Source organism: Talpa europaea (assembly GCF_964194135.1).
Source record: "Talpa europaea genome assembly, chromosome: 4".
NCBI lineage: Eukaryota > Metazoa > Chordata > Mammalia > Eulipotyphla > Talpidae > Talpa > Talpa europaea.
In genome coordinates, this window is record NC_140070.1 from 29,096,335 (window position 1) to 29,109,725 (window position 13,391).

Genomic DNA, 13,391 nt, shown 5'->3' on the forward strand with positions numbered 1-13,391 from the left:
TGGGTACAGTCAGAAGTGCAGGAGGGTGAGAGAATTCACCAGAGTCAGAGCGGAGAGCAGAGCAGCCAGACTGACGAAGTACACTGCTGAGGGTAGCAGCGGGCAGCAGGAGAGGTCTGCGCGCCATGTAGGACCCTCACCCGGTGGCCGGGGATCAAACAGGTGCTGCAGAGGCTGCGGGAAGCTTCGCAACCTAGCGCTCAACCACTGCGCCACAGGGGAGGTCTTAATTTCTTTCAAAAATGTTTCTGTAGTGACCTAACTCCTTTAACAAATAAATTTAAAGGGAAAAAGAAGTTGTAGAATAACAGAAACCTAAAGACATAGCTACCAAATACAATGTGTCCACCTTGTTTAAGTACTGATTTAGTCAAACTGTGAAGAAAATATAAAGCTATCAGTAAAATTGGGATATTAACTGGTCTTTAACCATTAATTTTTTTTTAAGTATTCTAATGGTATTATGGTTATGTTAAAAAAAAAAAACAGTCTTTATTGTTTAGAGATGCAAACTGGATGAAATTATATGGTATCCGAGATTTGTGTCAAATAATTTGTGGGGCGTAAAGAGGGTTTAGGGGGAACCTATATGGCCAAATTATGGTGTGAAAGTTGAAAAAGATTTTAAAAATATGAGTTATTGGAAGAAATACAGAAAATTAACTTTCCTTTAGAACTGGCTAAAGAAATAAAAGTCTAATATTGGACTCAGTGAAGTCCAATATTAAAACTGAAGATGCATTCTGAAAACAAAGAAACAAAAAACCTACAAGACATAAGCACCACTTTTAAAAAAAAAAAAAGATTTATTTACGTATGCATACAAGAGCTGGGGTGGAGGCCAGAGATGCGGTAGGTGAGAGGATTCACCAGAAAGAGTGGGAATCAGAACAGGCAGACAGACTGAAATACACTGCTGAGAGGAGCAGCAGGTGAGACAGGAGAGGTCTGCTGTGCCATGTGGGTCACTTCCCTGGCCGGGGATTGAACTTGTGCTACAGTGGCTGCGGACAGCTTCATAGTGCTGCATCTTAACCCCTTGAGCCTCCAGGGAGACCTCCATAAGCCCCACATTTAAGAAATGAAACAATGATAAATATCTAGTAAGAATATTTTAAATTAGACACACATACCCTTAATTGACAGCTATTTTATTAATCACTTCTTTCTGAATTTAGCTAGTGTTCACTCTTTCCTCAAAGTGGTTAAAATTTTAAGCCAACTGTTTCCATTCAGACTGTACATAGGTTATCACCTGAAGAGCTTTTTAAAGCCCAGGTTCCTAGAAAATATCCCAGATTTACTGAAACAGACTTTCTAATGGCTGAGCAAAGGAAATTAAAAAACTGTTTTCTCCTTATCCACCACAGTGGATTCTGAAGTCCATTCAGGGTTGAAAAATAATTACATTAATAGTTGCTATTATGCTATTGTTGTATTTTATAAGACTAAATTATTTTAAGATTAAAGCATATTATTTACTTCAGAAGGTAGGAAGAGCTTGCTCCATTTCCCTTTATCACCATAGTATGACAGTTACAACCTGTATCTGTGTAAATATCTCACCTTCTCTTTTTTGGTTCTAGAGATGCATATTCTTTGGGGAAAATATTTATGTGGAAGAATTTAAAATAAGAAAAGAATTTACAAAAGATTTTAAATAATTGAAAAAGAAACAATTTAGGAAGCCCCTAAGCTACGTATTTCATTTAAAAAAAAAAAAAAAAAAAAAAGCCTTGTGTTCCTAATGCTAGTGAAGCTAAGCATTACCTAAACTTGCCAGGTGCAGTGGAGAAGAGTAAAAACAAACAGCTGAGGGGTGGGGTGGGAGGAATTAAAGAATGGAAGAAGAAAAACAAGCAAAATAGGAAAAGCATAAGCATCAATACTTACTTCAGATGCCATTAAGTTGCTGTATGAATTGCTCTGGTCTATTTTAGAAATAGTTTACAAGGAGCTGACCTGGTTTTCTGGGGAAGTGAAGGTAGTTCTTGCTTAACTGTAGTAATCTTACCTCATTTTCTCCACATTTAGAATGACGCTATGACACGCCATTCTTTTCATCACAGACATACTGTTAGGGTTATTGGGTAAAAATACCCTTAAACTAAGGGTATTGAGTTGCGCATTTTCAAGTGTCATGCTTAAAATAATTAGTGGTAAAAAAACTTAGGTTTTTATCAACAACAAACTCACCTGAACTTTAACTTCCTGGTGGCTGAGCAGAGGAACCAAATGAGGGACTATTCCAGAGTCTATTACCATCTGTATCTGTTCATTGCCAGCATCAGTAAGGTAAGAGAGGGCCCAGACTGTGTCTACCAATATCTAGTGAATAAAATTTCAAATAGTCTTTTAATATTTTCTCATTTTAATTAATTCTTCACCATATGGACTAACCTATGATTACTCTACCTTCTTTCTTCTTTTCTTCTCTCACTTCAATGCACTGGAATTTTGAACTTCACTACTGAACTTCACTACTAAAAACCATCATCTGTCAATGTCTGTATCAAGTACATGCATCTTTTAGATACATCTTTTAGGATAGTTAGGTTAATTATGACCCCAATCATAAGATTAGTAGTCCATCTTAATTAACTAAGGTACAAATATACTACGTAATACATGAAATAGGAGAAACAGAAATTCTCTTTCTCATGTGCTCAGACTGAAGAGTAATAGGTTCAAGGACATTGTGGTAAATGTACATATAATAGGTGGAAAGGCTGTATGTATCCAACATACACAGTTGGCTCAAAACACCTGGGCTAAATGGATATATTTGAATTGTTTCCTAATATCATCTGTTCCATGTAGGTATGTCTAAAGCCAATAGTCCATTGGTAGGATTATAACTGTTCCATCTTTTCCAACCAGTTTGCTTTGCCTTATAAAACTGGAGGCAACTTTGCAAATATTGGCACTCTCCCACAGCTACAAATCAAGACTTAAAAAGCAACCATATGTCAACCCCTGAGATCTAGAATCAGAAAACATGTTCTAGTGAGATAAAAAAATACATACTTCACACTAGTTGCCTAAACAATTTGCCAAAAAGAGAGAAAAAGAGACCTTTGTAATTAATTTATACCAAAAAATAATCTGTTTCAAATGACTGTATTTTTAAACATAGCCGGTCATTGTGTTTGATCTTTTTTTGTATATTAAGTCCTAACTAGAAGATATAGCCAAATAGAAATATGACAAACAACTGTTAAGTTACTGCATAAATAACAATTATTGGTAAGACAAAGGAACAGTAATTATGTCTGGAGTTTTACTTCCAGGATTTTTCTAGAATATGAACTTTGGTAAAATATAAGCCAGAGAAGTTTGAAACTTTAAAAAGTCTAAACTATTGCTGTCTTTAAAATACCTAGGAAGTTTCTAAAGGGAGAAAACAGAACATTCATTGTTTCTTTCAGAAATTTAAGACTGCCTGGTGAGTATTTTTAATGTAAAAACACATCAAATGAAAGAAAACAATTAAATTTCAACTTACAAATGTAACTTTTCTGGAGTACCAGCATATGTCAAATTTGTGGACATAGGCAAAATACGTGGGCATGGCTTTATGTAAAACCCAGATTCACTTTTAAAAAGGTCCAATACTACATGTGTCATCAACAATCACATCAAATTCATAATTTAAAGTCTGACTAGCGCTTATATATACTTGTATATACCAGACAAATTTTATATTCCATACATTTACTAATTATAACCAAAGTGTTGTTTCACTGGTTTACTAATGGTGTGTGGAAACAGTTTTATTTTTAATTTATTTTTGATGGTCTGACTTAAGAACTTGCTAAGTGTTAACCTAAGGAGATTTTGTCTTCAGTATAAAACATTACTTAGTAAACATGCTACTAAAAAAGAACAAATGCAAACTGGTTTGAGAAATTCAAAAGAAAGAAAAGTGGAGTCAATCTTAACAGGACTGGGATGAATACATGAAATGAAGAGTATCATATCCTTGAATAAGATCAACCGTGGTATCTGGTGTTCCTACAGGTGTAAACTTTCAGATTAGTATTTCTTGGAAATTTTTTTTATAATTTGAAATTTTTTTTATAGTTTTTATAATTAGATCAAAAAGTTTGGTTGTAAGGAGCCCAAACCAAAAACTGCTTACATGATTTTTTTTAATCCTAGATATTCTGGAGCTTAAAAATGTATCTTTAGAGCAAATATGTTCACCTAATGAATTGTGTACATCATGTCACTGCTTGATATAACAAAATCCTAACTTTAATTTGTTCTATTTGCTTTAGAGAGATCCTGGCAAAAAGGCATTGCCCTTGAAACTATATAGGAATGAAACAGTTTATCAAACACTGGTTATCATACCAAACTGTTTTTAAGCACCCACACGAATTCTTGACTGTTACTATGCATTTTATCCACGTGATTTCCTTTACCTATTATAGTCCTAGCTTTTCTAACACAGTGGAGAGGTCAGTATGGCTTTTAGAAACAGCAGTTTTCCACCTCCGTGATACTTCTGGAGTTGCTTTTTCCTTTGCCATCTGTGATAGCAGAATGAGCAAGATGTATTTATTACGCTGAAAATCTAGTCTGCACTGCTTTTATTTCTCACCATTTGGATAATTAGGAGTTATCTTTATACTAAGTCATAAAAATGACAGAGAAATGAAAATGTAATTCAAGAGCAACTGATGTTCACAGTTTAATATATATAAACTAATACAAACCCATAAAGCAACAAATATTTCTCTTTTTAACTTTCAAAAAACAATACCACCACTAGGTATCTATGCTCTCTTTGGCCCATTTGTCAAATGAGCTTCTAATACATAATCTTAGTGAGAAAGATCACTAAGAGGCAACTTGAAAAACTGCTAATGTTGAGTTTTTACAACACTTATGTATATGCATGCACATTATGCATGTACATTATTCCAGGCCAAAATAACAGGCTTCATTTCTTCACTGATTTGATATTTTGTGATACAGGTAAAACAGAAAATATAAAAATATCAAACAATATATTACAGCTTTTAAAAATGATAAGTTTGTTAAAGTAACATGAAGTTCAGTTTAACATTTTTCTTCCCCTATGTCACAGGTACAGCCCCAGACATACACACATATATAAAAATAAATGATGTACCAGTAACATTTACTCACATTTACATCTGTGTGATGAATTAAAACACAAAGAGCTGGAAGAATCTGAAAAGAGAAATATAAAGATTTGAAAACATATACAGATAAAAACATGCATATATGGTATCTACTTTATAATTTTTTAAAAAAGTACAAAATACTTGTTTACCTCCTGGATGGTTTCCATTGGGGGTGGTGGGTCTTTGTGACGACATAAGTTGACCATTACCCAAGTGACATTTCGTAAGAAAGTAATAGGAATAGATGGACTTATGAAAGAAAGTAAAGGTTTCACGACTCCGAGACTTATAACATAATCTCTACACTGTGGCCCATCACCTGTAAGAAGGATTAATTTATTCAGTCAAACATGCTAATAATAAGCAATGCAGAAAACAAAGTACTGGGTTCAATATTCTGTTCCTGTATTTTAAACAATTTAATTTTATATAACAGTTTCACCATTTTAGGTCTCTAAGCAAAGAGAAGGAACATATAAGGGTACAAAGATGATTTTTTGGGGCACATTATTCAACATTCAGGTGTGGATAATGTGCACTTTATAAGCTATTCATTTATGAAATGTTTTTATGCTATCTAAACTCTGGAAGCCTAAGAGTTCTTTAAAATACTTTGTAAGCAAACAACTGTTTTGTAGACTTTATTCTGATAATCCAATATCAGAGGATCAAGAGTATCAACTATAAATTACTCTATACACTTAGGAAACTACATTCAAAAACAAGAAGTGGTGGTCACCTACAACAATGGTTCCCAGTGATTTTTGGGCGCTAGCCTAGATCTACTAAAACAGAAACTCTGTAGGTACAGGATTCCCTGTTTTCGTAAGATTCCGATAATATGCTGAAGTTTAAGAATCTTTCCTAGAAAACTATCAATTTCTGTATCTAGAGTGTAACTGCAATTTCTAGTACAAACATTAAATACTTTATTCTATGGTGAAAACACTTTTCCTTGTACTACAGTATTCAAAGATAAAGTACTTGCTCTTTTTTAATCATTAATGTATTCTAATTCTGCATTGTCGTTGAATTTAAAGTCAAGATGCTGGTAACACTTCCTTTTGAAAAGTCAATATTGTGGGACACTAGCCATCCCTTGCCTTCCATATCAGTCTCCAAAAGGGTAATAAAAAGAAGGTTTAGGGCCTCCCTGATGGTGCAAGGGGTTAAGTCTCAGCACCACGAACCTATCTGCAGCCACTGCAGCATGAGTTCAATCCCCACTGCCAGGGAGCTAACCCACATGGTGCAGCAGACCTTTCCTGTCTCGCCCGATGCTCCCCTCAGCACTGTATTTCAATCTGCCTGTTCTTTTTTTTTTTTAAACTTTTTTTTTTTAATAGAGGCATGTTTTTATTTATTTATTATATTTGTTTGTTTTTGTTTATACATGCGCTGGGTACAGTCAGAAGCGCGGGAGGGTGAGAGAATTCACCAGAGCCAGAGTGGGGAGCAGAGCAGGCAGAGGGACTGAAGTACACTGCTGAGGGGAGCAGCGGGTGGCAGGAGAGGTCTGCGCACCATGTGGGATCCTCCTCCGGTGGCCGGGGAGCAGCCGGGGATCGAACCGGCGCCGCAGAGGCCGCAGGCAGCTTGGCAACCCAGCGCTCAACCGCTGCGCCACCGGGGAGGCCCTCAATCTGCCTGTTCTGATCCCTACTGTCTCCGGTGAATTCTCTCACTCCCCTGCCCACCCACCCCACACCTCTGGCCTACATCCCAGGTCTTGTATGCATAAATTAATAAATCTTAAAAAAAAAAACGCATAATAAAGTAATACTGATTATGTACATGCAAGAAAAAGAATCTGTGGCAAAACATACATTTCAATATCAAGGGAGACAATAAAGTGCAGGCCCCAGATTTTTTCCATTTTTCTACTGGAGGAGAGTTTTTTGAATTTTTGAGTTTGGCTAAAGTCAGGCTCTAGTTTAAAAAAACAAAGCCTTGAAATATTAGAATTGTCTTTATTCTTAAATTATTTATAAGTAAAAAGTTATGTAATGATGTACAACACTTAATGAAATTGTCTACACATTATAACTAACCTCCCATATGATCATGACTTCATAACTGTAACATTATGTGATAATGTACTAAAATTCCTGAGATATAAAATGTTTTAATTGAGGCTTTTGCCAGAAATGCCATTGTGGAGAAAAACTGTTAAGTTTTTGCTGCCTCCTTTTTCTTATTACTTTCTGTAACACTGAAGAGACTTGAGGAATAAAACAGACCCCAATATAATAGGAAACAAAAGATCTTAATCTTCTACATATTTTATAATTTTTCAAATAATTGAGTTGGCAATATTAAAAAAATGAACATTCTATTACTATGATTTTATTCTTAAACAGAATTTCTGTAAGTTATTTAAAAAAAATATTACTGAAAAAGGCCAACTGTTCCTTTCCAACTACCAGTAGTCATTTTTATTACAAAGTATACGATATCTACAATTCTTGCACTGGTTTTATACAAACCTATGATATTTCCCAATGCCCATACTGCTTGCTCACAGACATTTTGATGGGGTGAATGGAGAAGTCTCAGAAAGAGTGGCACAGCATCTGAGGATGAAAATGTAAATTTTAGTGTTCTATGCCAATTTTACAACTCAATTTAGATAAGGCTAAAGACACTAAACCTCTAAAGAAATCAAAATGTTGTCACTGGGTGATTTTCAGTAGAATAACAGTAATGGAAAATTTTTGCCCAGGAGACTTAGTCACCATCAAAGTGATAATTTTATCAAACAGATAAATGTCAAGTTAAATTGGTAAAACTTTATTCACAATCAAATCTGGACTTAATTCCAATTTGAAGACTAATTCCTTATAGGTTGTTAACTTCGAGGTTGAAAAAAAATAGTTTAATTTTTGAATACAGAAATGAAAAAAAAAATAAATCACATGGGTCTTTACATAGGTCAGTGACCCTGTGGCATACGAGATCTTCTGAACCAGAAAGTGATTCTGTTGCCTAACAACAAGAATAGGAAACACAGAGAAAGGTCTATATCCAACAGAACAACACTGCACTGAGCAAACAATTTTATTTCCTTTCTTCTTTCTGATATTACTCTGAAAAATTTTGTTTAAATACCTGTACATTAATCATGCCCACTTATAATAAAAACTAATTCATTTATTATGTTTGATTAATTATGACAGACTAGCAGGGTTAAAATAATTCTAGATATCTTTCTAATCTTTAATGAGCACATGAAACAGAAAGGAAAAAGCTGAAGGATTAAGACATTGTCTTGAGATCATAAAATTTACTAACAGTCATAAGTATACAAAACCAAAAAAACCAAAAACAAAACTACCTGAGCCCAGCATTAAACCAGTTATATTAAGACTTAAGATAACTAACATTACAACTTAAGTATCTATATAATAAAATACTTATAAAGGTAACTTTTCATTTCTTTTTTTGGTTTCCTTTCAAATTCATGTAGAAATTAGTGCTAAATTAACAAGCTTAGACAACTAAACTGCTTACACACTTGAAGAGGATTTTATGAAGTACTCTCTTTAAAATCACTAATTTGTTTCATAGAAGAATTAAATAATATTCATGAAAATAATATACTAAGGTTATTATTTACAGTAATAATTTCCCACTGATAGTTCTTAGAAGGTAAAAGAAAAACAATCCTATTATAATAACAATAACAAAAATGTCAATCAAGCAATAATTTCAATAGGACTACCTTATAAAAGAATTTGCTAAAACGATGATGGAAATCATGTGAGGCAGGACAGCAATGGGGGGGGGGAACACCTTTATTTCTATGATGGACTATAAAGTGTAGCAATAATATAATCTGCTACTATATTTAAGAAATCTCAGATTTAAAAAGGAATCAAAGAATCGCTGGAAACAGAAAATGTCAGTTAACAGAACAAAATGATTAAAGCAACAAACTTAAGTTGGTCCATGTCATCTACCCTATATGTTAGTAGATAGCTATTACTTTATAATACAGGTGGTAGTTTTTTTTTTTTTAATTTGGGAAAATCACTTTTCTTACTACCTTAAAAAAAAAAAAAAACCACAATTTTTGTCTGTAAATAACCAACTTACTGGACTGAACTACTGCTTGCGTTTGTTCAGAGGTTCCAGATGCAATGTTTGTCAAAGCCCACGCAGCTTCAAACTGTAAAGAAGGACTACAAAAAACAAATAATTTTAAACAGTAGGGATTTTTACACTAGCCCAAATATCTACCAACCAGTCCTCTCCTCTAACATTTTAAAAGTAATTACTTTGTTTCAAAACGTATGGCTCTAACCTGTCTGAAAACTTCCAATGACTATTTAAAATATTTCTTTGGTATTAAAAACATGACCTCGCCTAGGTATTTATATTATATATTTTTATTAAGTTATTTTTAAGTTTTTTACATTGTTCATTTTTATACAATATTTAATTTCTCCCTTTAGTAATCCCCATAATTCTCCCACTACCATAGTACCTGTGAACCACTGAAAAGGTATTTTTATTTTTAGCAAGAATTCTTTATTAAGGGGCCTCCCCTGGTGGTGCAGCGATTGAGCGCTGGGCTGCAAAGCTGCCCGCGGCCTCTGCAGCACCAGTTCGATTCCCGGTCACTGGCGAGGGTCCTACATGGCATGCAGACCTCTCCTGCTGCGCCTGCTGCTCCCCTCAGCAGTGTATTTCATCAGTCTACCTGTTCTGTTCCCTGCTCTGGCTCTGGTGAATTCTCTCACTTTCCCGCGCTTCTGACTGTACCCAGTGCTTGTATAAATAAATAAATAAATCTTAAAAAAAAAAAAAACAACTTCTTTATTAAGACATCTGGACACTACTACCCAAATATCCTTTTCAGTTACCTATGTGGCAAAGTACTTTCAGCAATTTTCAAAGTGAAATACATCACTCTCAATTCCTCACTCGCCTTTACCTTTTGATATAAACACATCTTGCATTGTTTTTCACTTTGGCTTCTCAACTCCATTTTGTAGGCCATTTCTTTTTTCTTTAAAGACCAAACTACCAGAAAAATCTTGACTTCTGCAAATGATACATCCCAAAATATTTTTTTTAGATGTACTTACTTGTCATCTCTTTCAAGACAATGAACTAAAATAGGCAATATTCCAGATTTTATTAAGTCATCAATTGGTGGATTTCGATCACTGGACAAAAGCTTCCTAGAAGAGAGATATGTATTATATAACCCTCGTGAAAATGACGTATCATTAAATTCAAATTTTTATTTGATACGCAGATTACTATAAATCTGAGCATTTGGCACCAGGACTCTAAAAGTTACTTTTAAATTTTATATAATGCTATCTTTTCTTTATTATGAAAATATTTATTTATAAACTTAATTATTAATAATTAGAAAAAAGGTAGGTATGAACCACTTTACTAGTACAGTAATATTATTCCTTCAATGAAGCTCCAAATATGACTTACAGAAAGACAACTAAATGTTTTGTATGTGTTACCTTTGGACTTAATTTGAGGTCAGAGAAAAAAGTGAGCAGACTCCTTCAACATGGCTTTTACCTTGCTAAGAAAGGAATTAAGATGTCACCAAAATATCCCAAAATATCCTAGGTAACAACAAAGTCAAGGGAAAAAAAGCAAGTAGGTTGCTGATACCAGTATCTAATTTTTCATCCTTTTCTTCACATCAAATCAAAGGTCATAAAAGCTCAGTTAACATTCCCATCTCAACAACTAATGTGAAATGGTACAAGCACAGCATGTAGGAAAATAGTAGATGTTGAGATGAACGTGACAGACACAATCTTGCTTTCATGGATTTTAAGATGGTAAAACAATTTAAGATGGTAAAACAATTTACATATGTGGTACGCTGGCTATAGATAGGCTGATAGGTCCTCAATGAGGACTAACACAAATCTTTACCCATTTGAATCCCTTGCGTTAAAGGCAATGTTTAAAGAGCTTAATCAAATCACCCCCCAACATAAACCATATAATGGCTGCTTAATTACTCCCCATCAATGTAAACTACCTGACCAAGTTCTGAACCACTCCAAAAGTTGTCTTCATCTTAACTAATTCTCTCGAACTGAAGAACAAGCATGTCAGTTGTCTGTTCAACCATTTCAATCTCATTTTTAAGTCTTTATACCCTATTCCCATTTAGAATGCCCTCTTTTTTCCTAACCCTCTCCCATCCACAGTGCTGAATGCCCTCTCTTTTTAGTTTACTTAAACTCTAGTCAAAGTCTGTGTTTTTTATAAATCTCTCTTTAAATTTCAAGAATATTTACACAATATAACTTTGCAACAGCTAAATAAAAACAACTAAATATCTTATATAAATGACTATCACCATTTTTGTAATTTTGCCTTCTTGAATTAGGTTTGAAGCAAGAGTAAGAATTATACCACATGCTTTTCCACAGCATTTTCTACACATGGCAAGATTCTTAGTAAAGTAGGAAATAATCCAGAATTGAGTCTTAATAAAAGATAAAATTTACCACTTCATTGAGAAAATTACCCCCCAAAGTACATAATAGTACATAAATATTTACAAAATATAAAATTACAAAATCAGTTTGGTTTTACTGTCTTAATTTATGCTAAGGTGTCAGCAACTTTACCCACAACTGCTTTTGGAATACAAATGTTAACAGCAACAAAAAGGCATGGGTTTCGATTTAGTATTGTGAAAACAGGTTTGATATTGTATAAAACCTTCCTTCCCCCAAGTTGTCTCCGGATCATCTATGGATCCACAGACTATATATGGAAAACTCCTGCCTTAGGAGTTTAATTATCTTGCAGAACTCATGTGATAAGAGCTGCTCCAAAACTATCAAATATTCAAATCTGACAATGATGAACATAATTTATCACTTCTTAATCATTCTAAGTTATTTAAATTAAATATACACAAGTTAGGAAAAGTTCAACACATAAAAAGAGATTCATGCATTAAATGAGAGATTGGATGGGTGTGTGAAATCTTTTTCACTTTGGAATTCTATAACAGGATAAATTTCTTGCTTTAGTGTCTTCCCTACTGATAACCACATCACAGGGCATTATTCTTTTATTCATAAACAAAGCAACCCACTATGTTGTACTATGATACAGTCATGTCTTTCCCAACTATTAACACAAAGTCTTAGTATAAGTTTTTCTGCTTCATCCTTTAAAATATGAGTGTTTAGATTTTGTAACAGAAGTATGCAAAATAACTTAGTATTCCTATTTGGAAAGAGACTGGCAATCTTTGTAGTTCTAATTCTTAATGTCTACTGGCCTGTACATGGCTGTAGAAAACTTGTAACTTGATTTACTATTTGCTCAGTGTGTGACTGTGGAAAAAATTAGTTACCTAGGCAAGACCTAAGGAATCTGACTTTTTAATAAACATACTTATCTATAAAATGTAAAGCTTTATAAATAATGTTTCCTATTAGCCTATGGCAGCAACGTGTTACATCAGCTTTTCCCTAGCCTCTGTATGTATAATGCACAATAATGTTTCAGCATATTTGCAAGTTTAGGAAATTGCTGCCAATTTAATATCTAAGTCAGAGGATAATTTTTTAAATAAATTCAGTTAATCTATGACTGTTCTTTTTCATCAAATTCAGGTAGGCGTGACAGGACTACCATATAATGGTAAACACAAAACAGAACCCTTGTCTAAGTTATTACATTTAAATATATCCTCTAAATTTAACTTACCTAGCAGCTTGAACTGCACTTAATTGAATTCCTTGGTTATCACTTGAAGCATTCTATTGGGAGAAAAAAAAAAAGATGTAGACACACAATAATGAGTTACTAAGTCCAAAAAAATAACAATAAAGATGGGGGGGAGGGAACTCAACTTACTTGAACAATAGCTTCTAGAGAGGTATTTTGCTGGGAAAAGAGTTAAAGAAAAAGTTAACTTAAAATTCTGTATTTATATAAAATCTTTCACTGATAATTTTAAGTTACCAGAATAACAAAAACTTACCACCCTATAATCACCATCTATATCAGAGTCTTCACAGATATCTTCATGTGGTACATTCCTTCTCTTTAAGAGATGTTCATCTCTTTTATTCTTTAAAAAAAAAAAAAAATCAGAAAAGGAACTTCAGTTAAATAAAAAGAACTAAATACCTATACAAAGGTCAGGCAGTCCTCTATGTACAAACTGAAATATAAGGTATCTTTTAGAAGTACAACTTAAATACAGAAATTTGGAGCTGC

At 33.7% G+C, this 13,391-nt stretch overlaps 1 protein-coding gene across 1 annotated transcript in view; it reads right to left on the bottom strand.

Annotated features, from left to right (window-relative positions):
* Positions 1-13,391, bottom strand: part of KPNA4 (karyopherin subunit alpha 4) — a gene marked incomplete at both ends in the record, with an annotated part of 52,658 nt that overhangs the window by 12,866 nt on the left and 26,401 nt on the right. The window contains 9 exons of the mRNA XM_084231545.1: positions 2,197-2,328; positions 5,158-5,202; positions 5,306-5,475; positions 7,643-7,729; positions 9,252-9,337; positions 10,247-10,342; positions 12,876-12,928; positions 13,026-13,055; positions 13,153-13,242. Coding sequence (XP_084087671.1) covers positions 2,197-2,328; positions 5,158-5,202; positions 5,306-5,475; positions 7,643-7,729; positions 9,252-9,337; positions 10,247-10,342; positions 12,876-12,928; positions 13,026-13,055; positions 13,153-13,242 — 789 coding nt within the window. The remainder of the gene's footprint in view (positions 1-2,196; positions 2,329-5,157; positions 5,203-5,305; positions 5,476-7,642; positions 7,730-9,251; positions 9,338-10,246; positions 10,343-12,875; positions 12,929-13,025; positions 13,056-13,152; positions 13,243-13,391) is intronic.